The following is a 27515-nucleotide window of genomic DNA, read 5'->3' as shown; positions in this document are numbered from 1 at the left end:
GATGAGGTGTCCAACACCAGGTGAGCTACAAGAAAAAGAACATTTACTGGTGCTCCCAGGCTGCTGTGTGATGGGTGAGTCAAGGAGTGGCAAAAACATGGCCCCCAGGGTGGCATCTGGTCATCGTAGCCCAAAATTACAGCTGACATGAATCTGCTGACTCCAGACCATGCGGACATCTTTAGAGAAGAGTGAGGGGCTGTTTGGGATCTTGTTTTAAGAGCAGTTTGTCACAGTTGTTCCCTTCCCCCTGCACACACTCGGGAAACATCAGAGATGTACGTCCACTGCATTTTTTTCATTTAGACACGTATGCCCAAGGGAACCTTTCCTTGGTTGGCTACACGTTGAAAGACACTGTTTTTCTTACGCACACATGTGCACCAGACACAGTGCCTGCAGGTAAGGGCGTCCCATAGAACAGGAAGGCAGCGTTAAAAAGTCATGTCTAAACGAGGAAAGTTGAAAGGACATGTAACTTTGGCAGACTAATGTGAACTTGCAATAAAGCAGGCCAAGAAATATGTTGAGAAACAATACGAAAGGCAATACCAGTCTCTGAAACATTGGAAAGACTGCGGGAGTCACAGAATCACAGAATCATCCGGGTTGGAAAGGACCTTGAAGATCATCTAGTCCAACCGTTAACCCAGCACTGACAGATCCCAACTCCACCAGATCCCTCAGCGCTGGCTCAACCCGACTCTTCAACCCCTCCAGGGATGGGGACTCCCCCCCTGCCCTGGGCAGCCCATTCCAACGCCCAACAGCCCCTTCTGCAAAGAAATCCTTCCTAAGAGCCAGTCTGACCCTGCCCTGGCGCAGCTTGAGGCCATTCCCTCTTGTCCTGCCGCTGGTTCATTGGCTCAAGAGACTCCTCCCCCCTCTCTGCACCCTCCTTTCAGGGAGTTGGAGAGGGCCAGGAGGTCTCCCCTCAGCCTCCTCTTCTCCACACTAAACCCCCCCAGTTCCCTCAGCCGCTCCCCATCAGACCTGTGCTCCAGACCCTGCACCAGCTCCGTTGCCCTTCTCTGGACACGCTCGAGTCATTCAATGGCCTTTTTGGAGTGAGGGGCCCAAATAGTCATAGATAATCGAGGCATATAGCAAGAACACGGAGACAAGATCAGGCTAGAACCAAAAAATTCAGTGAGCTGCCTGCATGTGACTTCCCTGCTTAGAAGCCCAGAGAAGATCCATCTCAGGCTGGTGGGTGAGAAGATGTTACATAGCAAACACACTAACTGGATAATAGCAAACCTGCCTGGCGTTCACTCAGGTGTCAAGAGCAAACTCGTACTAGAAGGAGTTAAACTGCCAACTGCAGAATGCCATTTTTTGTTTCAATCTTGTTACCAGAAAAATCTAAGTTTCCAAGTGGGAATGTGAAGAGGCACAGCCAGCTGTAGTCTGACATCAGAGCAGTGTAATAACCAGCAGCAGCGCTACAGGCTTGGGGAGGAGTGGCTGGAGAGCTGCCAGTCAGAGAGGGACCTGGCGGGGTTGATTGCCAGCCGGCTGAACAGGAGCCAGCAGTGTGCCCAGGTGGCCAAGGCGGCCAATGGCATCCTGGCCTGTATCAGAAATAGCGTGGCCAGCAGGGACAGGGAAGGGATCTGACCCCTGTGCTCGGCACTGGTGAGGCCGCCCCTCAATGAGTGGGTTCAGTTTTGGGCCCCTCACTCCAAAAAGGTCATTGAATGACTCGAGCGTGTCCAGAGAAGGGCAACGGAGCTGGTGCAGGGTCTGGAGCACAGGTCTGATGGGGAGCGGCTGAGGGAACTGGGGGGGTTTAGTCTGGAGAAGAGGAGGCTGAGAGGAGACCTCCTGGCCCTCTCCAACTCCCTGAAAGGAGGGTGCAGAGAGGGGGGATGAGTCTCTTCAGCCAAGGAACCAGCGCCAGGACAAGAGGGAATGGCCTCAAGTTGCGCCAGGGAAGGTTTAGACTGGCTCTTAGGAAGGATTTCTTTGCAGAAGGGGCTGTTGGGCGTTGGAATGGGCTGCCCAGGGCAGGGGGGGAGTCCCCATCCCTGGAGGGGTTGAAGAATCGGGTCGACATAGCGCTGAGGGATCTGGTGGAGTTGGGAACGGTCAGGGTGAGGTTCATGGTGGGACTGGATGATCTTCAAGGTCTTTTCCAACCTAGATGATTCTGTGATTCTGTGAATAAATGATGGAATTTGTGGAAACACATAATATTAGAGGAAAGAGTCCCCATGGGTTGTGTATGAGAAAATTATGTCTCACTCTGCTGGAGTTATCCCAAAGAGTCAGTGAGCACATGCAGAGGAGAGAACTTGCTACCTACTTCGCTTTACAAAGGCATTCAGAAAGGTCCCTCACCACAGACTTAGAGAAATCTCTCTGAGGCGTTACCATGAGACCAACAGGGATTTTTTTGCAGCTCTGTATTGTTGTAGGTGCCCCAAAAAAGGGGGAGGGAAAGGCAGATGGCAAAATTGGCTGATAATGAAAGTTACTCATGCTGATGATGCAGAATGACTGCGAGCAGAAGGTTTTATGGTACTGAGGGACTGAGTGACAAAACCCAAGTGAAACAATACGGAGGAGAGCAACGTGGTGCACCAAGAACGTCTCCTGAAGTGCTGGGCGGAGCGTCAGCACTTCAGAGTAGTTTTGGGGAGCGGCATATCCACTTAGTGCTCGGTATGTGATGGTTCAAAATGCAAATAGGATACGGGACGTTGCTGGGCAAGACGGAGGAACCAAAACTGAGACTGTTGGGGCCCTGAGGGTGCAAGAAGATCTTTATGGCTGTGGCCAGTCTCACCTGGGACCACACCCTCTGCCAGGTGTCAGAGCTGATTAGTAAGTGAGGGCTTCACAGCCTAAGGAAAAGGCTGGTGGAGCGAGCAAGAGAGAAGCCCCTGTTATTACTGTCACCAGGTGACAGTCATCTGCGCAGCAGAGTGTAATTGAAGTTAGCCACCTCCTTGACACCCACTAAATTACTTTCTTGTACTAGGACATCTTACCCCACCTCCAAGCTCACGGGCAGGTCAGAACAAGCGATGCTATTTCAACTAGTCTGAAGTAATGGGATCAAGTGAGAGGTGGGGAGTGTGACTGATGAGCTGTTTTGCTGGGATTCCTGATTTAGGAGTGAGTTTTATGCCTTACTGCTACCTGCTTGCTGAATCCCAGAGGCTCTGCTTTCTGTGCCCGCCGTCTCGACCAGGATGGGACTATCAGAGGGGTTCTGGCACCACGAATATTGGCTGCCGCCTGGAGCTACCTGGGAAGACATGAAGGAGTCTGCAGATGTACACTACCCACAGCCTCAGAACCTCCTGCTCTGCATCCCTGGTGCCCTGCTCTTGATCATTGTCCGATGCATCTTTGAAAGGTGAGTGCAGCCAATCTGGTTTCTCTTGCCACCAGTGTCTTGCAGAGTTGCTCCAGACTAATCCTTACCTCCTTCCTGGCCACTACAAAACGGATTGTCCCCAAGAATACTGAATCTCTCTGCTTTTTGTGACATGTGGTATTTCCGTGGCAGCTCTTTGCCCTGCCCTCCCTCTCTCCTGTACTTGTAACCTGTACCAGCAGCTGTGTAAAGACAAGTCAGTCAGTCACACCTCAGCTGTGGGTGGAGGGTCCCTCTGGAGAGAGGCCAAGTGGGAGCTTGCAACACAGATTTGCCGGGTACGTCAGTGTTGGGATCCCCCAGCTGAGCCAGGGCTCAGCCTGATCCTAGAGGATGCTCCCAAGTGAGCCCCCATTGTCAGCACAGAGGCAGGAGGAGGGGGTGTCCATGGCTCCTGGGGCTCACTGTGGGACCGCTTTGCTCACACCGCTCCTCCTTGCCCAGCTCTGCCCTGCTGTCTCCTCCCAGCACCAGAGGTCCCCAGTTCGATCAGGGGTGATGCACCCCAGTTGCCGTAGCTGTGGGCATTCACTTGGCTGAGGGAAATGGTACTGCCCAGGGGAGCCTGAGGACCCACTGGCACCTCCCCAGGACTCGCCTGTGGAAATGAGGCAGTTCCACATGGCTCAGCACAGGAGATGGACCCAGACTGGGCTTTGGGCCCCTTTTCCAGACCAACCCTCACGCACAGGAGCTGATGAGTTGAAGCAGGGCAGTGCTAGTGTGGTCAGAGCTGCTCAGATGCTTCCCCACCAGGCAGAGCAGGACTTTGGGCAGGGGGGGTTGTGAAGTAGCAAGGCTGTGCTCAGCAAACATCCCTCAGCTGGGACATGGGCTTTCTCCTGTGGCCTAATGGAGCTGGGGGAGCACTAGCCCATCTCCCTGGAGAGCTGGCTCCTGCCCGCTGCGCACAGCCATGGGAGAAGCTGTGACAGACGGGCTGGAGAAAGAGCCAGAATTAATTCTGGGGTCATCAGGTCTTCCCTCAAAGGTGTTGCACTTGATTGTCTTCCTAGAAACAATGAGATTTTTAGAAACCAGTGTCTTCCACTAGAGCCTTGCTGGATTTTCCTGCAAAGCCAATGTTTCCTGCAGGAACTAGGATGTCCCCCTGTGCTCCGTCCTTGGCTCCTGCTTCAGCCAGTGGGCACAGCACACGGGACAAACACTTGCAGACTCATTCACTCAAACACTTGCAGACTCATTTCATGGCACGGTCTGGACTGCTTGGGAACGTTGTAAAGGTGACCACCATGCACTCCAACGCAGAGAAATGCAAGGTGTCTCAGGGCCTTGGCGGAAGAATTAAAGTTTGCTTACTTTGTAGTTGTTATTGTTGTCTCCACTGCAGATCCAGCATGCCTCACCTTTACTTTGGTGCCATTGCATCTCTCTCAAGAAAGAGCATTGACCTGACAGAGGCGCTAGGCTTTGCGTGTGCCCCTGGAGCAGTACTGGGTCCCTTGGGCTGTGCATGCGTAGTTGGGGTGTGCTGGTGCCCTCGGGCTGGGTATGTGAGCACCCAGGGCAGGGCTGGGCCCCTGGTGTGGTGAATTCGTGCACAGGATACAGCGCTGGCAGGATCTTGCTCTTGGCTGACTCTGGCTCACAGCGTGGGCACACACGTCCTCTCCTGCCTGAACTCTCTTTCCTCTTTCAGAACTGTAGCTCTGCCCTTGGGCAGGAGGTTGGGTGTGAGTGACAAGCGGAGGCCCAAAGTTCAGCCCAATGCCACGCTGGAAGGCTTCTACGTTCTGCTGGGCAGGACCCCAAAGAAGGTGAGTGTCCCCTGTGTCCCGGTGTCCTGAGCGCTCAGGCAAGTAACACCTTCTCTCTGTCCAGATACCCCAGCCCAACCAAGACAGCCTCAGAGGCAAGGCCGTTACTGCTAACCAGCCTTCCAGGGAAGAAAAAAAATATATATTTATACACAAGTATCTCAGCATCTTCCGATATGTTCAACAGCTGCAGTCCCAGCACCCCCGGAGCTGCTGCGTATCGAATACAGCAGGTGGTGGTATGAGAGCTGCTGGCTCCGCTAGGGACGCAGCCATCGCCCCGTTTGGGTACAGTCTATGGATAAGGCTCTTTATTTTTAGCAGAACTGCAAGTCCTTCAGAATCATAGAATCATTTAGGTTGGAAAAGACCCTTAAAATCATAGAGTGCAACCATAAACCTAACACTGCCAAGTCCACCACTAAACCATGTCCCTAAGCGCCGCGCCTACACGTCTTCTAAACGCCTCCAGGGTTGGTGACTCAACTGCGTCCCCGGGCAGCCTGTTCCAAGGCTTGACAAGCCTGGCAGTGAATAAATTTTTCCTAATACCCAACTGAAACCTTCCCTGCTGCAACTTGAGGCCATTTCCTCTCGTCCTATCACTTGTTACCTGGGAGAAGAGACTGACACCCACCTCGCTACAACCTCTTCCAGGTAGTTACAGAGAGTGATAAGGTCTCCCCTGAGCCTCCTTTCTTCCAGAGTAAACAACTCCAGTTCCCTCAGCCGCTCCCCATCAGACCTGTGCTCCAGACCCTGCACCAGCTCCGTTGCCCTTCTCTGGACACGCTCGAGTCATTCAATGGCCTTTTTGTAGTGAGGGGCCCAAAACTGAACCCACTCATCGAGGGGCGGCCTCACCAGTGCCGAGCACAGGGGTCAGATCCCTTCCCTGTCCCTGCTGGCCACGCTATGGCTGATACAAGCCAGGATGCCATTGGCCTTCTTGGGCACACTGCTGGCCCATATTCAACTGACTGTGGACCAACACCCCCAGGTCCTTTTCTGCCGGGCATCTTTCCAGTCACTCTTCCCCAAGCCTGTAGCGTTGTGTGGGGTGGTTGTGACCCAGGTGTAGGACTCAGCACGGAGCTTTGTTGAACCTCACACAGTTGGCCTTGGCCCATCACTCCGGCCTGTCCAGATCCCTCTGTAGAGCCTTTTGACCCTCAAGCAGATCAACACTCCTGCCCAACTTGGTGTTGTCTGCAAACTGATTGAGGGTGCACTTGATACCCTCACACAGATCATTGATAAAGATATTAAACAGAACTGGCCCCAGTACTGAGCCCTGGGGAACACCACTTGTGACCGGCCAACAACTGGGCTTAACTCCATTCACTGCAACTCTTTGAGCCTGGATTATGACTCACACTAATCCATGGATTTTAAATTTTTTTTTTTTACTTAAATTTCTATGAAGCTTTGTCAGAATGATTAAAAAATGCTCATGAGCTCATTTTTACATTCATTTTAATCTCAGTTTGTAAATCTTAAGGCTGAGTAGTTTTATTTGGAATGCATGCATAAAACAGAGCATGTTAGAAATTATGCTTTTCAGCCTGTGAATGTGCAGTCACTCAGATGCTTTTTCTGACATTACTGAGTGAACTATGTGCTTGGGTTTTTTTATCATCACAAGCTAAAACTTATCTTGAAGTTTGCTATCTGTAGCTGATACTCAGTCAAAATTGCATCAGAGGTGGAAAAAAAAATTATTTAGACTTTTTTAGCAAAGACATTGAATCCCATTGTGTAAGCTGGCAAAATTTAACCAGGGAGAGCCTGTGCTTACTTCTGAACCTGCATTTAGATACGACTGAATTGCAGTTTTAACATGGCCAAAATGATTTGGGGGTTCACATATGCAAATAGAGCTGATACAATTATGGGTTTTTTTCCAAAGAAAGGTGTTCTTTGGGGAAACATGGACCCACAGCAGCAGAGGCAGCCTGCAGGGGCACAGCTCTTCCCCCTTCCATGGGGGCACACAGCCTTAGGAAGGCTGAGTCCTGCTTCCCTGCTGTTTTCTAGGGGGACCTGGTTTCACTGGCCAAGCAAAGCGACCTGCCAGTCAAAGAGGTGGAAACCTGGTTCCGGCACCGGCGGGCCCAGGACCGGCCCAGGCTGATGAAGAAGTTCTGCGAGGCCAGGTAGGTGGGCCAGCAGGGGCTTCTGGTGATGGAGACCTTCAGCAAGGTCTGCACTGCATCACCATCCCCTGCCCTGTCCGTAGCCCCAGACACACCCCCAGAGGAGCCTGCTGCCAGCTGTGGCTGCGAATGGAGACTTTGTACCACGAGACTGGGTCCCACCCCTGCACGCTGCCAGCTTCATCCTTCCTTCCTTTCCACTTTTAACTTTAAAAAGTTAAAGTTGCCTCAGAAGAGTCCACTGGCCTTGATGGAGGTCGGGTTTAAATCTCAGCTGCTGGAGGGATTTTGAGCAGCATTGCCATTTGCAAAACGTGTCAAACTTCTTCTCAAGATGATACGAAATTAAAATTTTAAAATATTCTCAGCATGGATCATAAAATAAATCCATAAAGTGCAGTTAGTAGGCAGTGCAAGCCGTGAACAGAGGGAGGTAAAACTGAAAAACGCCAGAAAGCATTCCTTTTCCTCAAGTTATTTGCTCTCTTGTATGAAATCTTCCTGCATATCTCATCCATACGTGGAGTCAGAAGGGAGAGAGGAGTCACCAAGTGTATTGACCAGAAGTCAGGTTACCTCTGGTTCTCAGCTTGAGGTCTAATGCTGTATGTACACAAAGACCCCTATCAGGTGTGAGATCTACTCTCCCTCCCCCTCTGAAAAATAAATTATTCAGTGCTTGAATCCTGTTGTTACGCTTTTTAAAAAATATTCTCCCGAAAAAACTTGCTTAGTGCTTCACACTGCAGCATTTCTGAAGAAACTCCTAAGACCCCTGGTATTCCTGTGCCATCACTGGGAAAAGTTAGGTGCCTTCCACAGGCTGTGGCATATAAACATTTGCATAGGTGATCTACAAACACCCACATAGCAAAGGGAGACAGGTAGAGGCATCTTGGTAGTCATGCTGCATCCTGTTTAATGCTGATGCAGTACGGCAGGAATTTGGGCACCGCGTGGGCCGCAGCGGAGCCTGGGTGGGCTGTGGATACCCTGTTGCCTTAACAACACACACGTGCATGTGCAAAAGGAGCTGAGGTTCTGCAAATCCCCGCCCAAACAAGCGTAGGTTCCCCTGTGGGCTTTGCAGCGTCCTGGGCACGGGCTGGGGAGCTGCTCCAACTCTAGAGGAAGTCATAATTTTTTTTTTTTTTTTTTTCTGTTTTAGCTGGAGATTTACATTCTATTTCACCTCATTCTTCTCTGGGCTGGGTCTCCTGTATGATGTAAGTACGTGAGCAGAGTGATGCTATGGAGTGACCCTGTTCAGGGCTTCCTCGTTCATGGCAAATGAGGCCAATGGTCCTGGGCCATTTCGGAGAGCCCATCCAAAGATCATGTGTGGCCACAGCTGTGGGTCCAAAGCCAAAGAAGGACAAATTCAGGGGCACGGAGCAGAACCATTCCCAATTCTGATTCAGCAGAACAGTCCCCCTTTCCCTGGGTGAACCTGGCCAGGTGTCTGTGACGTTACCATGGCTTTCCCTGTCTTAGATCACTGTGTGATTCCTCACCGATAACCCACAGACAGCCCCTGCACCTCAGCCAAAACCAGACCCTGTCCTGACTGTGGCTGCTGCCCACTGCATGTTGAGACCCTCTATGTGACATCCTGTGTGTTCACTAATGACAAATGCATTTTGCCAACCACTTTTTCCAAAGCTCAAAGGCGAATTGGATCTAACATGGGCACGCTGACTTCTTAAAGTACTTCTTCACATGGTCAATACGTGTCATTAAAAGGCTACGAGTTCTTACCGCTGCCTTCTCTCTGCACAGAAGCCCTGGTTTTGGGACCACACCGTGTGCTGGCTGAAATATCCACAACAGGTGAGCAGCAAGTGCATGGAATCACAGGATAATTCATATTGGAAGGGGGACCAGAAGGTCTCTTGTCCAACTTCCTGCTTGCAGCACTCAGCTGTGAGATCAGACCAGGTTACCCAGGGTTTTCTCCAGTCGTTTTGAAAACCTTCAAGGATGGAGAGAACACAACCTAGCCCACTGTTTGACTGTCCTCATGATGAAAAAGTTTCCCCTTGCACCCACCTCTCTTATTTCAACTTATGCCTGCTGTCTCTCATCCTCGCACCATGGCAAATGGCTTTGACTCTCTTCTTGACAAGCTCCTCATAGGTGCTCCGTATGATAGTGGACAGAGAGTCTCTGCCCTGAACAGGCACCTCCTCTCGATGAGATTCTCTGTAACCCAAGCCTGGCTGGAAGCAGCTCTGTGTATGCAGCCACAAAAGGGACCAGACAGTCAGGACATCCCTCAACCTCTCAAAGCAGGGATGGAGATGAGAGATGTCCCAACCCCCTGCAGAGGGGAGACCCCGACTCCTCTAAGTCCCTCTGCAGACTGGCCAGGGCTGGTTCTGCTTTTGGACCAGGTTTGTCAGCACATCAGCAAACAGTTCAGTCACAGGGAACATGAAAATTCAAGCCCTGCTGTCCCAAACACGGGTTGAATGAAGGGGCCTTGCCTGGGAAGACCCTTCCCCTCTCCCATCCCCCAGGGCTAGGGAGGGATGTCATGCTGCCTGTCGCTTGTCTCACAGCCTCTCCCATCTGCATTGGACTGGTTCTACCTGCTGGAGCTCTCCTTCTACTGCTCACTGGTGGCTACCCTGCCCTTCGATGTGAAGAGGAAGGTGAGTGACAGCAGCACAACTGCAACCCCCTGCCAGGAGGCTTTCCTCTCCCTCTGTCAGCTCCCCAGGAATACAAAGGACAGGGCACACATGCTGCCACAAAGACCCCTGAGCGCATGAGCTCCCTGCAGCTCTCGTATCCCACCATTGCACCTTGCGCTGGGTCCCACGTGTGTGTGGTGTGGCCTTCCCACCTGCTGGGCTGGGGAAGCACCGGGGGCTAATATGGGGTCCCCCCGCCTGGCCAAGGGGCATCATGGCCCTTCCCAGCTCTGGTCTCAGGTGTAGCCTGAACCAGAGGGCTGTGTCCTGATGTGATGAGGGTCCTGTAGATGCGTGGCTACATCTACATCCTGTAGATGTGTGGCTTTTCAGCATGTGATGAGGTGACCTCCTGGGACCCATGGACCCAGCACCCACCGTTGCCCTCGCCTCGTTCTGCAGTGGAGACTGCACAGAGCTGAGTTCAACTGCACAAGCTGAGGTTCAACCTCAGCTTCATTTGGTTGTTTAGTTTGATGATCACATCTCTCTTTGGAGATTTCATGCCTTTCCCCAGAGATGAGCTCTGCCCAGCTCTCACAAAGCATGTCTTGAGTCCCAGAGGACCCACAGAAACTCTATCAAAATTACCAACACTGCAGTAGTCTTTGTAGACAGGTCAGTTATTGGACACCTGCAATGCTTCCAAGAAGCAGCAGGAACCCACTGCCTGGCAGTGATTCTCCGTGGGCCAGAGCCAGAGCTGCCCTTCCCAATCCCACCACAGAGCACTCGGAGGTCATCGTCTCATCCCCCAAAGCACGGCCTTTTTGCACACACAGATTTGTTCACGCAGGCATGAACCACCCAGCAAGGTCCTCCCTTTACGTGAGGCATGTGAGAAGGCATATTCACTGCCTGCAGCACCTCCAGCCCATCCCATTGGTCCCTCTCCAGGGCCAGCATGGGGAGGTTGAAGAGCTGCCTCTGTTATGGCTAGTGGGTAGGACCTGCCCCAGGCCAAGGGCAGTCTGCTGTCATTATTAAAAGCTCTTCAATACACAATGGAGGGGTCTGGAAGGAAAATATAGGGTGTTAAGAAAGGAACTTTGTAAGGGCAGATTGATTCATGGAAAATTTATAAAATCTGTCTTCTAGCATGTTTGCACCCATGTGTACCTCACTGGTATTTATCCGTGTTTCCATAAATTGGGCATTCATTCTTCTTGGGAATGTGTGGGACCTCAGAGAGCTGTAGCACAGTGGGGAGGAGCACTGATGCCTTGTGGAGGTATCTGACACATCCTAGTGAGGCAGCAACATCCAGGAACGAGTGCTGCCAGGTCAAGGTAAGCCTGACAATCTCTCTTCTCATGCCAGGACTTTAAGGAACAGATCATCCACCACATCGCCACCATCACTCTGATCTTTGTCTCCTACTGTGCTAATCTGATACGGTTTGGGATGATAGTCATGCTGGTCCATGATGCCTCCGATTATATTTTAGAGGTGAGTTACCCTCACCCAGAAATGCAGAGCTGTGCTTGTGTCTGTGGGTAGCACTGGGCACTGTGTGCCTTGACACATGTGGATGTGTTGGCCCACACAAGTGAGCCACTTACGTTCCATAGTGCCAGAGCATTTAGGAAGTATCAGATTTATTGCTCTTGGGGAAAAATAAGTGAGTGCGCAGGGGCTGGAACACATCCCCACAAGCCTGGTAACCCTTGCAGGACGTGGGAAATCCCTCAGCCCCCTGGAAGGAGAACACAAGCACATGGGACATACGGCAATTTGTCTCTCTACAGCTTGCCAAGATGCTCCATTACATGAAATGGAAGCGGGTCTGTGAAGCAGTCTTTATTGTTTTCGCTGTGGTTTTCATCATATCCCGGCTTGTCATTTTCCCGTTAACGTGAGTTACGTTTTAATGTTCTCTGAACATGGGTGTTACGTGCTATTTGAGCTTCTGGAGAGATGACCCTCCATGCTGAGGGGAGGGAAGGCAGGGAGCAGGACACTACAGGGAAGCTCAAAGATTAATCCAACTGGAATTGAGGAACCCAAGAAAAAAAATCCAGGGTTTTAGCTATATTAATTATTTAATTAACTATATTAATTAATCCAGAGACACAGCCTCTGTCCTTCCATTCCCACACTCTCACTGTCTCTCCCAGGCAGGGCCTGTCTCACCAGGGGCTGTCTCATGCTGTGATGAGATGTTTACATGCAGCCCCAGCAGCTGACCTCTCACGAGCTATTGTGGCACTGGGAATGTTTTAGGTCTGTCTTTCTCCATCCTCCTAAAGCCAGCCCCACCACAGTCTGAGCGTAATCCTTCTCCTCTACTCCTGCTCAAGACCTGGTGTGACTCTTCCACTGTGTAGGAAGTTGCCTCCTTCTGTTGCAAATGCTGGTTCCTACAAGAGAAAGAAGGTACAAACTGTACTGGTTAGAATTTCTTAGCAGACTAAGAAAGGCCTGCTTAAAGCTCTCTTAACATAAAATTAATATAGAAGCAATGGCATAGTAATTTAAAGTGACCCATCATCTATTTGAAGTAAAAGAAGAAAATCATGAGTGCAAGCTAAGGATTCAGGAGGTAGGATACTCGACGTGCCAGGAGAGTATCAGCAATGATACCTCCAGCAGCCACACACAGTCTTGGAGAATGGCTGACCACACCCCTGACCACACTCCCAGCCTTTAACTAGGCTGAACTTGTTCCCCTTTCTTTACCACTGCCAAGTCCCCTGGAAAAGCTGATTCCAATGAACTTCCCAGAAACTCATTCCACAACACTTGTGTTATAGTCTAAGGTTTCTGTTTTCTTTCAAAACCAAACATTTCATTTATTAAACCCAGAAGAATTTTTTGAATGGGACATGTTACACACACATAAGCACAAGTGTGCATTGCTGTCCTCTGTTCCTGCCCTGGCTCCATACCAGCGCTGAAGATGCTGAGTTTTGAGTTTTGGTCCTGCTACCATTTAGTTTGGACACCTGTGAGGGTGACTTTGCATAACCAGTCCCAGATTCTGGCGGTGAAATGGCTCCCTCAGCAAAGTAATAAAAGCTTGAGGCAACTTTCCTGAGAAAGAAACTAGAATAACCATGACTGCAGTTGTCTCCACTGCAAAAACACCTCAATATCTCAACCTGCTGTATCGTAACATAAGGACAAAGAAGGTAACAGATGTCCCAGGTCAGACCTAGGGTCCATCTAGAGCAGCACCTGTCTGCATCAGCAGCAAGAAGCAGATGTTTAGGAAGGCAAGAACAGAGCAAATAGACGTAGTGTCTCTCCAACAATCCAGCTTCCAATGTGTCTTAGATTTCATGTCTTAGATAACTTGCAGAGGAGGACACATACTAGTGGTCATCATTCCTCTCCTGCGTTGAACTGCTCTCTGCTCTGTCTGCTCTACATTTCCAAACCTCCCTCCTTTCTGTCCCCATCTAACTGATGATAGTTTCTGCGACTTCTGCCAAAAACAATGCCCTGCCCAACTGCTCATCTGTACCCTCAACTCTTCCCTAACTTCAGTTAAAAAATTAATTTATAATCTTTTTATTTAAGTGCCAGTTGCCAGGTCCCCTTATGGTTTAATTTTTGCTCCTCTCCAGACTCATTTTAGGAGAAATGCTACCTGTTCCTGCTGCTTCTGGGAAGCATTGCATGTTTCTGATAACCAACCTGTCCTCAAAGACGATCGCATTGTTAGTGATTTTAATAGAGAGTTTCTGCAGGTCCTCTGGGAAGCGGGCCACGCTTTGTGAGAGCTGGGCAGAGCGTGAAGCCTGATGGTCAGTCCTAGCACAGCTCAGCTCTGCACTGGGGTCACACGAGCCAAGTAGTTGCCCAGAAAGACATTTGACCCTTGTAAGAGTGAAGGTAAATGCCCTGCTTTAGTCTTGGGTGTCCTGATTTGTCTCTCTTTCTCTCTTACCCACAGCACATACTATTACTTTGTGACAAAATTTCCGTTGTTCCTCATAAGCTGTCTGATAAACACTTTCCTGCTGATCCTGCAGTTGTTACACATTTTCTGGTCCTATCTAATCATCCAGATGATCTTCAGTGTCATCCTCTGTGGTGCGGTATGAAAAATCTTTGTCTCCTTCTGTGCCACCACTACTCATGAAAGACCGTGAGATCCCGGGTGACTCCTGCAGGGAAGGGGTGGGAGAAATGGGACCACCCAACAGGCAGAGCTTCTGAATTCATGTGTTGGGAGTTGTGTGGATACCTCTGCTCACAGAGACCAGAGCAGCAGCTCACTTATAGCTTGTGGCTGTGTGCTGGTGACATGGGAGCCATCCATGGTCGTTTCTCCTCACGGCCTAAACTGTATGCAGTTTGCAAGACTGGGAACCTGTTGGTATGGCCAAAGCAGAGTAAGGAAGGAGCAATCAGGTAAGCCTGGTAGATTCCATGCTGTGTATTTGCACCTCTGAGTTTTGGGTGCATTCCACAGGCTTTTGATGCATGCCAGAGTTTGCATAGGGATCATGGAAGAAACCTTGTCCCCAGAGATGCCCGTTCCCTGGCGTGCTTTGCTAACGTAAGCTGGTGGCATCTTGGTAGGCTCTGAGTAGTTTTGTGAAGGCTTTGGGGATCTGTGGCCAGGAGAAAAAAAAACACCAGTGTTGGTGTTACGCCTTCAGCTTACCTTGAACTACCCCTTCATTGAAGCTAAATTAAGAGAAAAACAGTTTTTCTGGAGGAAATGATGGAACATACGCTCATCAAGTTCGTAGATGACTGCAAAATGAGGAGACAGTCAATACGCTCACCGGGCAAACACGTGTTGACTTGCAGAGCTTTGACAGTAACAAACTGCACAGGGAAACATGCAAAATAACTATGTGTAGAATAAATACTAACTTATTTTCAGAAGGTCACATTACATTATGATTTTCAGAAGGTCACATTACATTATTAGGGTGACCAAAAAAGTGTCCAAAAGTTAGGTGAAACCATAACAAAGTCAACCTCTGGCAGTTTAAGGCAACCTCCCAATGCAGGGACAATTGCACCACTGGCTTCAGGGACGTGATCGCGTGTTATTTTTACTCTAGCTGTCAGGTTAACACACCAGTGCTGTGAATGAAAACAGGACTAGTCCCCTGCAGTATATACCATAATATAGGTTTTGCAGCTCATTTACATTGTCTTTCTTTCCTACAGAAAAGAAAAGATGCCAGAAGTGACACTGAGGAAAGTGACAGGAGCGAAGCAGAGGATCTGGCAAAGAACTAAATGTAATATGGGTCTTGCTGCAAAACACCAAGAGCTGGGCAGAGTCTTGAAAGCAGGGATGCTGAATCGGACCTGGGGGGAGAGGCCACACAAGCTCACAGATGGCTTCATAGTAGTCTGCCTGAGGCATCATCCAACATCTAGATGGGAATGAATTCCATCATAGCTTTTACAGGCAGTTATAAATCACTCTAGGAGATGATTTCACTTCTCCTCTTGCGACCATTCTTTTGCTACTACTCTTATGATCACTTATCCAGGGAAAAAAGGTCTACCAGCCAAAGTCTCCCTGTAAACAGAGCAGGGGTTGAACAAGCTGCTGAAGGTGTGACACCTAACTGGTTATCTCAAAAACTTCCCAAAGGTTCATGAGATAATAAACTGCAACTGCTGATGATTTAACTAACCTGGCATTTCAGAAGATACTAGCAGTTATTGCCAACAGTTATTGTCCTCAGGAAAGGCCTTGCACGTCAAAGACACTGACTTAAGTGGCAAACAAGTTTTCAGTTGTATAGTATAAAATGGACAGGCTTTGGGGAAGAATAAACCATTTCTGCAAACAAGGCCTGGCCAACAAGCTGTGTTTGCTGTATGAATTATACAAGATAGCTTGTGTGTCTAAAAGATTTTGCTAACGGAATGTCTACTTGGGGAGAAGGGTCCTAAAATTGAAAGAAACTGAAACTCTTCCAAATGCACACTTTTCCACCAGAAATTATAATTTAGTCTAAATGGCAACTTTCCATAGGGATGTATTCATTTTGTTGAGGTTTCATTTTGAAAATTGGAAGAGTGTTACAATACAAACATTTTAATGGGATAGTTTAGGGGTTGGATGACTTTTCACCTTGTAATATATTGTAATTATTGTAATAATTACATATTACTGATGTAATTTTCAGAATTTATCATAGAACATAAAATCAAAAGTCAATGTAAAAATGAATTTTACCTAAACCAAAGACTTGGCATGATGCTGCAGCTTTTTAGAATATGTTTATGTCAGTAGGAAAATCTTCTTAGAAACTTGCTGGAGGTCTGACATCACTGCTAATTCAAAGGCTCAGAAAACACAGAGGACAGATAAATCTACATATATGGATGTAAACAGTGTACAGAAACCTGCAAACACTGTCTTTAAAATGTGTTTTCTACTCAGGTTTTGAGTATGCTTCCAAGGGGTCTGACACATTTTACACAAATACTGGGGGAAACTGTTTCTGAGAAATGTAGAGAGGTGGAGAACGAAGGATGGTGTAAGTAGAACACACTGCTGTGAAGAACCGTGGTCCATCTCCCACGCCTGACCTATGCAAGGCAAAATAGAGTCAGGAAAGGTGCACGAGAAAGGCAGGAGGAACTGAGCCAGCGTTCCCTTGAAGGGCTTTGACATTCAGATCTGCTGGAAGCAATGCTGAAAGGCAGCCAGGCGCCTGTCTCTGCGGGTCGCTGGCCTTGAGGAGGATGCTGCCTAGCCCCAGCTAGCTGTACTCCGCTGGGCGTGCAAGACCCTTCATCAGGATACCTGCTGCAAGGGTTTGCCCAGGAATTATTTCACTGTGTCCATCAAGGATGATACTTTCTTTTAAAGTGCCAAATGATACATGAGAATCTCAGCTTTTTAAAGATTTATATCCAGGGCACAATAGTACAACTGGCCACTGGACTCAAAGAACAGGCCCAGCCTTTCATTGCCACCAGCTTCATCACAGGGGAAGCACCAAGTCTGCTCTCAGCTCCTGGAGCTGGCAATGCCACCGCCTGGCTGGGGGCTGATAGATGGACTGGAGTCAAGGAGTGGAAGCCAGCCTGAATTGAGAGGACTCCACATTTGCAGGCTTGGACAGAGCAGCTCCTGCCATCCTGACATAGTTCTCACAGTGGTAGGATTGCTTTTAAGCAACACCTCTCTGTTTTTAAGGCTTCTCCCCTTCTCCGGAGATCATGATCACTCAGCTCAGGAACTCTGAGTACGTTTTCCTTTCAGTGTTGCTGCATCACACCAGACTCTGCTGACATAGGTGACCGATAACACTTGTAGTGCAACCTCCCAGGTTGCACTCTCCCCTTCTCGTCCAGTCAAGCAGTCTCACAAGGCAGCCACTCCCTCAGCAGCTCCATCCTTGGGAAGCCTGAGCACCCTTGGAGATCCATCCCCTACTGCTGTCCTAAGGCCATAGTTCTGCTCATCAAACCCTCTTCCTCATACACAGTCTTTAATTAAGGCTATGTTCAGGTCCCTGCTCCTTGCACCCTCATTTCAGTGCTTTGGGATGGGAATTTTTATTCTGGGTCTGTACAGGAACAAACCCAAAGGGGACTAAAGAAACTGAAGCAAGACTTTTAAGTGCCCCCACTTGCAAATGGTTATCATCACATACCCGAATGCACAAATCCAGAATAGTCTCCCTCCTTCTGTGGTGTTCTCCAGCCTGGAATAAAGGTAATTTTAGCCATAATTACATAACCTGGGAAACTTGCTGAGTTCAGGCTAAAATGATACTGCGTATGGCTTGACTGCAGTGGTTGTCTGGGGTTCTTTTTTTGCTCTGTCCTACAGCACTAAGAGCTCATACACCCTGCTGAAGATTCCCTTGACACACACTTGATTTATTATTTCACTCCTACAGCATTTTCTAACACTGATGCAATTACTTTCCTGTCTCTGCCAGCTGTTCAAAGGACAGAGAGCCACAAAGGTCAAAGGTCAGACCAGCCCTTTATTTACGATCAACCCTGAGGAGTTTATGTACCATAACAATGCTGACCACTATTTCCAGTAATGATCTGAAACCTTTGTGTAGACATAAAGGCTTCACTGGCTTTTGCTTTAAGTTCATTTGCCAGGTAGGAAAAAAGACAAAGTTATGAAGGAACAGATTTATTTTCAAAATGAAAAAATTTCACAGACCAAACTTGACACGATCTAACTCCCATCAGCTGTAAAGCACGCGACTGTTTAGCTATGCTGGATCTGGCATCTCTCATGCCCACGTATCAAATCTTCGCACAGAGACACACCCATGAATAGGAAGGGGGCAAGGGAGTTTGTTATCTATGACCTCACACATATCAACATAGGGATCAAAGAGGACTACAACAGGGAGGGCACTGTTCCCCTTCCTCTGTCCAAGGAGATAAATTCGTCCATTCACAGTGCTGCATCCCATGAAGAACTTCCGAGTCAAGCATTCCTCATCCACCTGGGTCCATTCATCCGTCTCCACATCAAACCGAAAAGCTCCCCCTCCTATGGTGTACAGAGCACCGTTCAGTGGTGTGATGCAGAGGTCATACCTGGGAGGGAAGATCAGAATCAATAGGAAGATCTGGCCCCTGAAATATTCAGTGTGACCTTGGTCCTCATACCGAGTCCTGTTTAAACAGAGAACCACACAAGTGTTGGTGGGACAGGACTTCTGGATTTCTCCAGCCCAACCTCTTCTTGGAGCAGGACCAACACTAGAACTTTTTTTCTTCTGCCAGGTCTCAGAATATTATTTCTTACCTTGGAAGTGGGGAGAATGAGATGACATCCCAGCTGTCTGTCTCTGTGTTCAGCCTTTGCACTCCATCGTATACGTGTCCATTTTCATCCAGGCCACAGACCACATAGATCCTGGTTCCCACGCTGGCCGCATCTCCTCTCTCCACAGGCTGAGCCATAGGACTCATGCTTTCCCACTCTGACTCCACCAAAGCCATGCGCTCCACCGCTGGGATTATCCCTTCATCTGTGCTCCCTCCAAGGACGTACAGGTAGAGCCCTGCTCCTACCGCACAATGGCTATTGCGGGACTTCTTCATGGCAGGCCCTTCCAGCCAGCTGTTGTCCAAGCAGTTGTAGATGAGCACCCAATCCACACTATACCACACAAACTCATCCCGGAAATATCCTCCTGTCACAAAAAGGAAGCTCCCTGGAAAGACAGGAGAGAAAAGTATCAGTTACACAAAGGCTGAAAATCGCTCCTGAGAACTAGGGTTCTCATTTCTCCCTAGACTGTACTGATGAGGTGCAAGATGAGCAGAGAAAATTACTGCTCTTGATCAGTTTGCAGTATTTGACTCCTCATCTGCACATACATGCTGGGCCTACAGGATGCAGTAAGTCCTTCCAAGTCTGCTCCTTCTCTTGAACAGAATCATGGAAACAGTGGTTGGAAAGAACCTCTGGGGATCTCATGTCCAAGCTCCCACTTGAAATGGGACTGTCACCAACACTAAATATGGGAAGCCATTGTATTGAGCTGTCTTCAAAGTCTCCAAGCATGAGAATGTCACAACATCCATGGGTAAGTTTAACTTAACAGCAACTATAAACCAGAAGTCACCATCTGTCAAAACCACATGAAAGAGAAGGCCAAACAAATACGCTGCTTAAAGTGAAGCCGTTAGACTCACTCCAGATAAAGCTGATGTAAGGAGTTCAATAGTTTCTGCTATATGAAAAGAAATATTCAGCCTCGTCTAACGTTCTCCCAGGACTAAGGAAAACAAGACCATTCTTTGAATGAATAGGAACACAAATATGAATGAGGTTTTAGCAACACTGAACAACGCAGTTTTACAGGAGAAGCAGCTGAACTCCCTGCATACGAGTCTCTAAGCTCAACTTCTACTTGCATTTGCTCAGTCCCACTTTTCTGTGAGTTACCTACTGCTGCCACTGCATACTGGGTGAGGTTCCTGCGCTGCAGTGGAGAACAAGCCTGCCAAGTCCCTGTTTTCGGTTGAAAGAGAAATAATTCTTGCTGTTCCTTTTCATGCTTTCCGCCCAGGACATATAAGGTGTCATAGCTCCGACCAGCGTAAGGACACAGTTCCATATTTTGCCAGCTGGGTGGAGGACAGCTGTCTAACTTCTTTATTAGTCTGGAAAAGGTATCTGTCTCTCCAAGGCGCTTGCTGCGTTTCACCAAGATATCGAGGAAGGACAAACTCAGAAAAGTGACCCTGACTTCGCCCACCAAATCCAGAAAGTCTTCCTCTCTCGTTGCTGGGTCCTCCATTATCCACCTCATAATACTGTCAAAAACCACATCTTCTCGTGAAACGAAGAGGTCATCGCTTTTTAGGAGCTGCATCAGCATTTCTTTGGGTAGGGCCTTAAATTCTTCCTGGCACATCACATCCCCCCAGTGAGTGAGAGCCACGTTCATAGCAGACACATGCAGCTCTATAAAGGCAAATTGCTGCGAGTAGGTCATCAAGCCCAGGCAGTTGGAAACATGCAGCTCCCTCTCCAGAAATTTCTCACACAACAGTTTCACCCTGTCAAACTGGAAAAAATCAGCTGTTTCCAGTAAGCTGATCACATTTTCTTGACCTATAAGCACCTGGGCTGTGCGAGTGAACTCAAGTAGTGCCTGAAAAGGCACCGCATCAATCCCTCGGATCACTATGTGGTATTCAGAGCTCTCTCTTGCCCCCCCAAAAAACATGGCTTCAAAATAACGACTGTGTACTGAAAGTACCCTACGGCTGACCTGAAAGAGTCTCTCTCCAACCTCAAGAACTGTGTCTGTGATCATTTCTGTCTGAGATCCCAGCTCCTCTGGGTCTTGTGCAGGCTCCATGCTTGCTGACTGCCAGGCAGTTAATTTTAACTCAGCCCTTATGCAGCCTTTACTCATGCGAGGTCTCTGGAAACATTATCCCCCTAGCTAGGATAAATACAAGATAAGCCAATCTTGTCCTAAAAATAGAGCATGTTTTCTACTCTCCTGTTTTGCTTTTCAGTCTTTCCTGCTGCTTTCAGAGCAGCAATAGTGGGAAAGCTGTATGACCAAAAAACCACAGATTTAATTGGCATCTACCTAAGCCAGGTAAGACTACAGTGAATTAGGGGAGCTGTGAGCCACTCAAAGAGCCTGGACTACAATGAGGACAAACAGCCAAAACCTTCCTAAGCACTGACTAAATACCCAGAAGTTGTAGAACACTGAACCCATTTCTAAAAAAATATCCATTTTACAACACTTTTCACTTCTGCAAATCAAAACCAGGAAAGCTCGAGACTTTCTGGGAAAAAACACTGATTTCCCCAAAGCCACAGTGTTCATCAGTTCAAGTTTAATATCAAATTCCAGATTGCTCACAGCATTTAGTATATATTTAACTTTATACTTTAATAAGAGACAGGGGGAAGGAATGAGCCCCCATGCAAACCCAGATAGCTGTCACATATTCAGTCCTCCTCAATCTCGATGCACTACATAAACACTCATAGTACAAGCAACAGCTCACTGATTCCACATAGTGAATTTTTCCAAAGCGTTTAGACCAAGCTATTAAGGGGAGAGATTTGCACAGTGACCTTGAACTAGTGCCCCTTATCCCCAAGAGCCCATCCCAGCAAGACTCAGTCTCATCTCTCAGTGGAGCTCAGCAAGCAGAATAGGGCTATCTGGATTAAGAGCACCTTTTTTCCTCTAGAGGTTCCCTCCTGCATTTCTGGAAGAGGCTTCTGTAAAACTGCTGTTACAAATGGTTTTATAAAATGAGTCACATTTAGGAATTAAGTCCAATAGAAAAACATATACATGTTTAAAATTCAGCTATAGAATCACAGAATAGTTTGGGTGGGAAGGGACCTTTAAAACTCGTCTAGTCCAACCCCCTGCCATGAGCAGGGACATCTTCAACTCGAGCAGGTTGCTCAGAGCCCTGTCCAATTTGGCCTTGAATGTTTCCAGGGATGGGGCATCTACCACCTCTCTGGGCAACCTGTGCCAGTCTTTCACCACCCTCAGCGTAAAAAATGTCCTCCTATCTAGTCTGGATCTACCCTCTTTTAGTTTAAAACCATTACCCCTTGTCCTGTCACAACAGGCCCTGCTAAAAAGTTTGTCCCTTATCATTTTCACATTCTTATTTTCAGGTACTCGATTCCCAAATACAACCCACAAGTCTGCATTGCACAAAAGGACAGCCATGCATCATGCAATGAAGACTGAGCAACCCCTTAACTGAGCAGGAAATGCTGAAAACGTGCCCTTCTCCAGGTTGTGCACTCGAGACATGACTTCAGTCAGAGCTCTGTCCCCTCTCTGCATCCAGAGTGTGGAACCCACTCAGGAGCTCCAACACATCTGTTTCTGATGCTACACTTGGAAAACAAGAGTGCAGAGATGGTGCAGCGTGTTATTGGTACCAACAACCAGCACCCGCTCCCACCTGAGGGACAGTTCAAGACTACTCAGGCTGATGGTGAGCAAGTTCTGCTCCAAACACTAAATAAGGAGCCTCTTCTGAATTGAGCCATTGCATGAAGAACAAGTGTTGTAGTGTTAGGAGAAAATTATGTTGGAAGGAGCATGACTCTGTGAAGCACTCCAAGAACGAACCCCTAGGAGATTAAAATCCAGAAGCACTCAAGTTTACACAGGCACAGGTCCCTAGTTTCACAGCCTCCTGGAGAAGTCAGATATACTGAACTGGAATTTATTTACTTCAAGTTCCCATCCATTTCAGAGCTGACCCAGGAGAGGCTCTGAATGGGAGGACGATGCTGCTGCCAAAATGAACAGCCAATACAATCTGTCCTTGGCATGTTTTCTTGACAACCTCTAGGAACAAGACTGCTGCTGCCACCAAAACAATTTACTCTGTCACAGCCTCCTCACAAAGGGTCCTCAGGAAAAGCAGGTGGCAGAAGCACATAACAAGCAGCCTAGGGGCACGTATCTCCTACTAGTTAGTCTTTAAAATGCCCAACAGAAACGCACGAGTCCTCATCTAGGGACAGATGCCCTCAGTCATTCCTCACCGATTTTCTGTCTTGAGTGGAACACAGCTTCTGATCTGGTTCCTTCCAATTTTGCTGTGTGTACACACCTCCTGAACAAATTTCATTTACAACTGTGGAGAACTGCGATGTCAGCCATAGAGCACTTTTTCAGACTAAAAACCAGGACATTTAAGAACAGATTAATTTGTATTTATTCACTCAAAGGTCCTCAAATCTTGCTGTTTCTGCAGTATAAAAGAAATAAAAATGTTTACTTACAAATCAAGTTATAACAAGCATAACCACAAGTGGATAGCTACAATATAAAAATATGCAGTATTTCCAGACACTGCCTACAACTGAACATCAGGATCTTAAATATTCTTCCCCTAAAATTCCAAGTATCAAATAGATACTTCCATAAGGTTCATGTCAGCCAAGAATCGCCCTAGAAGTTAGTCTCCAGTTCTTCTGCAGAAGTGTGGGAGCATTCTGATACACAGATCACAGCCCACAAGATCTGGAACAGATGTTACGAAAGAACTTCTTAGCTTGTAAAGGTGATGACAAGGTACTATACAAGGAAAGTAATTTTCCTGCACACCCCAGAGCAAGCAGGCAGGAGACTGAACTCAACAGCAGGAAGACTACAACACAATGCTTCCCAGCTGAGTACTGACATTAAGAGGAAGAAAACATGTTCTAATGTATTTAGGCTTTAGATTAATTTAGGTTAAATACATTTCAATGTATTTAAAAGTGTAAACAATATAACCAATATTGAGGGCATTCTTTACTAATTTTATGTGGTTGTTTCAAAACTCAAAGATCAAGAGGGTCTCAGACAATTCCACAACATATTCTCTCCTGTCGGCTCTAAACAATGTAGTTACATATTTATTTGGCAGGGGTGGCAGGAATCAGAACTTACTTCTTACACACCATGCCCCATCCTCTCATCATTTATGGAAAGTCACAAAAATAGAAGTTGACTGTTCTTTCACACTAACAAATACACATTCAAACTCCTCCTCCAAAACAGGAAGTTTCTCACACACTGATAGTTTTCTCAGGTGATTTGCACCCTTGAAGTCTTCAGAGACAATCCAAAGAAAGCATTAGCCATCTTGCTGCTGAATGAAAGGGTTTGGAATCGCTTCCATTCCATCCTGTGGACAAATAAGAACCACTGAAGTCCCTCTGCAGACCACAAGTCCCAGCTGACGTGTGTCTTCTGTTAATTTGTATTGATCATCTGGATCTGAAAAGCAGAGATTCACAGTTACAATGGCAACATAAGGAGAAGAAACCAAATTCCATCAACTTCAAGAGGCACAGTCATACAGGTTTTTTCCAGGCATTTCTGCATTGTTATATTGAATACATGGACTATAAAAGGGATGCAGCAGTAATATCTGATGCCTTCAAGGCATTACTGATTTACTAATTTTCAGAAATAGCACATGCCACAGTGAGCAATAAAGAACTTCACTATGTATGTGAGGGAAAACACGTATCTTTTAAAGAATTCAAAGGTCTTTGATTATCTAACCAAAAGCATACATACAAGTGATTGAAAAAGCTCCTGATCCCATTTCAAATACCATTTTAGACAAACATTTTGGGAACAATGCGAATCAGAAAAAGACCCTGACTTCAGAATGCACTAAGTATGCAATGCACTGGTCCATTCCCAGACCAAGCCAAACCAGGCTGTGGAGGGGGACAAACACTTGACACAGCAATAGCCAATTCTACCCTCCAGGAGATGTCAATATATTCAATAAAAATGCACTACACTCATCTTTTAAAACTCCCTTCTAAGAGTAAAATTAAAGCTTCAGGTGCTTCCTTGTAAGCAGGCAAGAGAATACTCTTCAAAAATGGTGTCTTATCGTAAGATAAATTTTATTTCAGAGAGGAGAAAGGGAAATGAGAATATTTATCCTTGGATGGGAAAAAGAAACAAGTAAGAAAAAAACCCCTACAGCTCTATTAGCTCTAAGAAGCTAAAGAAGGCTGTAGTTCCACAAAAAGGCAAAGATGGCATTTACAGAGTTTAAGACAGTAAGATACTAGCTCTTGCTGAGATGCTTTTCCTGCTTTGAGCAAATCAGCAACCCTTGAGCAGTATAAACAAAGGCAAAGGCAACTGCCTTATCTGAAGGGACACACTACTTTGTCCAAGCTTTAGAGGACAAGAGCAGTAAAGGATTTATAGAGGAGCTCAAGAAAGGACTACCAAGAATGTTCGACCACAGGGAACGTGCTTAACCTAACTTCTGTTATCTTATCCCTCCCTTTACAACTTAGTTATCATGAACATGTCTCAGTTTGGATGATGTCAACCTGCAGTTTCTGGTTATTCACTCACCGATCTGTAAGATTTCTGTTAAGAAAATCATTCTTAGGGAGCGTTTTACACAGATAGCGCATTACTTACCTCGCATATATTCAATGGTACCATCAAGCACAAGGTTCAGAAGAGGGTCAAATCCCTTCAGGACACCACTTGCTATTGAAGAGCACACACAAAACAATGATTAGAGACCAAAAACAGGTACAAGACCACGTGAAGGACACGTTCAGTTCTCTGGCTCTTTTCCTCCTTCAATCAAGGCTATCAAGCAAATGAGACCAGAGATATTAAACAGTGCCCTCTTCATCACATGCAAATGCACAAGAACTGGTTTGTGTTGTGCCAACTGAAGCTTACAGGCTTTTTAACCAATTCTGCAAAATGCTCTTCAAGACATTGACATTTCTGTTTTCACCAATTTCTGGGGCATTTTAAGAATATTTCAGCATAACAAATCAATCAAGTCACATCACAAAAAAAAAGAAGCTAACCCCAAACCAAATAAATACCATTAGCAAAGGGATATGGCAAAAAATGAGGCAAGACTGCAATATTTTGAAGTGCTTTCCTCAGACAACCCATTTTCCAGGTGCCCTCCTGGAATATAATCTCTTTAGCATAAGCACTGCCTCCACAGGAGTGCACTGCAGACAGCCAAACACTTTGTCCTAAAACAGAACATGATTCCACAATTCTGGTCACTAAATAAATTGCAAGACTACACAGAATCATTCCCAGTTTGAAAAATACTTGCTGATTACCAGCATTACTATCCCTACTAACAGCCCAAATGTAAGAAGAGACTCCCACCATCCTATGTGTTACATGAAGATCATAAAAGAACTTGGCATGAATTTTTTGAGAAGGAAATCTAAACAAATGGATTCAATGGAATTGTCAACTGCCCCAAAACCCCCCTCCAAAACCCACATTTATCAGCAAGGAGTCCAAGTAACTTCCAAAACCTCACAAGCATCAGGTCCCAGTAGAGTTTTAAAAGAGATTTTTAAAAGCAGAGCAAGCTTGCTTTGGAAAAGCTTCTGCTGAGCATCTCCCACGCAGCAGGCTGTTAACTTTCAGACAAACAAGTGGTCTGCAGGATGGAGATGGCAAGCTGGGATGGAGAGTGCAGGTACGGCAAGGGAGCAAGAAAGGGGTGGGGGGCTGGAGGGGAATGACGACGTGAGAGTCTCGAAGGGGATGAAAAGCCATGATGAAGTATATTAAAACAATCTGTGAACTCCAGGCACATTTAGTATGTTAAGAGATGACAGGGGTATTAATCATAACACCCATAAAGGTTTCTTTGCTGCTTTAAGTGCACCCTTGCAATGTGAAAAAACAGTCAAAAGAAACAAGACAGTTGAAGACAACCAATAAAAGAAGATGAAAGAAAGGTGCACAGATGAAGCATAAAGATAAAACTGCAGCCAGAGAATTAATGGAAAAGTTGAAGAAGATAAGCTTCACACCGGTAACATCAAACAGTAATGAATAAAACTCATCGTCCTTCCTTGAAAGACAGCAACGACCACAAAGGACACAAAAGCCAAGCAAAGAGCGAGGAAAAACGCCAACATGCAAAGTAAACCTCACGCTGCAGAGGCACAGGCCGCATCCCCGGCCCGGGGCCGAGCCCTGACTCACCTTCTCTCCCACCTTGGAACTTCACTCGGATCGTTTTATCGATGTATTTGGAGAGATCCAAAATACTCTCCTTCTTCTTCTTCTCCTTATCCTAAAGGAGAGGAGCACAGGCAATCTGAATTAAAAAGAACCCTCCCCTGCCCCACCCTCCCCGCCGGTTACACATATACTCAGTAACGCTTCTTTTTATTACGCTGTTTGCAATACAGCTGCAGAAACCGCCCCAAGAGCTCCACGCGAAGGCAGAGCAGGAGGACCGGGCTGACTGGCGCGGCAGCGGGCCGGTATCCCGGGGCGAGCGGGTCCCTGCAGCACCGCCACGGACCCCGGGCCCAGCCCCAGCCCACCCCGTGCGGCCGCGATCCGCGGGAGGCGACTGGAGCCCGAGCCGCAGCCGCCTCCTCACAGGCGGCCCCGCGCGCCCGCCAAAGCCCCACTCCTCACCGCCATCTTGCTCGCGCCCCCTCCGCCGACGCTCGCCATTTCATTCGCCGGTGCCAGAAGTGACGTCGCACCTCGGCGAAGCCCATTGGCGGCTCACGGCCGCGTGG

At 47.5% G+C, this 27515-nt stretch overlaps 3 protein-coding genes across 3 annotated transcripts; 1 reads left to right on the top strand and 2 right to left on the bottom strand.

Annotated features, from left to right (window-relative positions):
* The first annotated feature begins 2612 nt into the window (after positions 1–2612).
* On the top strand, positions 2613–15876 carry LOC141935319 (ceramide synthase 4-like). The gene is made up of 11 exons (XM_074851441.1): positions 2613–2667; positions 3122–3367; positions 5049–5166; positions 7204–7322; positions 8491–8548; positions 9102–9152; positions 9884–9976; positions 11339–11467; positions 11767–11873; positions 13917–14061; positions 15152–15876. The coding sequence occupies exons 2-11, from the start codon at positions 3201–3203 to the stop codon at positions 15221–15223; spliced, it is 1059 nt and encodes a 352-aa protein (XP_074707542.1). The 5' UTR covers positions 2613–2667; positions 3122–3200; the 3' UTR covers positions 15224–15876.
* A 2215-nt stretch (positions 15877–18091) lies between these two features.
* Positions 18092–22991, bottom strand: LOC141935318 (kelch-like protein 23). Its single transcript, XM_074851440.1, has 3 exons — positions 19884–22991; positions 18735–19146; positions 18092–18523 (listed from the first exon to the last, which is right to left on the bottom strand). The coding sequence occupies exons 1-3, from the start codon at positions 20860–20862 to the stop codon at positions 18211–18213; spliced, it is 1704 nt and encodes a 567-aa protein (XP_074707541.1). The 5' UTR covers positions 20863–22991; the 3' UTR covers positions 18092–18210.
* A 161-nt stretch (positions 22992–23152) lies between these two features.
* On the bottom strand, positions 23153–27470 carry LSM7 (LSM7 homolog, U6 small nuclear RNA and mRNA degradation associated). Its single transcript, XM_074851442.1, has 4 exons — positions 27409–27470; positions 26965–27055; positions 25402–25473; positions 23153–24219 (listed from the first exon to the last, which is right to left on the bottom strand). The coding sequence occupies exons 1-4, from the start codon at positions 27445–27447 to the stop codon at positions 24077–24079; spliced, it is 345 nt and encodes a 114-aa protein (XP_074707543.1). The 5' UTR covers positions 27448–27470; the 3' UTR covers positions 23153–24076.
* Between the last annotated feature and the right edge of the window lie 45 nt (positions 27471–27515).

This window comes from Strix uralensis, chromosome 27 (assembly GCF_047716275.1).
Source record: "Strix uralensis isolate ZFMK-TIS-50842 chromosome 27, bStrUra1, whole genome shotgun sequence".
In the NCBI taxonomy this organism is placed as follows: Eukaryota; Metazoa; Chordata; class Aves; order Strigiformes; family Strigidae; genus Strix; species Strix uralensis.
Note: the sequence above shows the minus strand (reverse complement) of the source record. Positions and strands in the feature narration are given on the sequence as shown.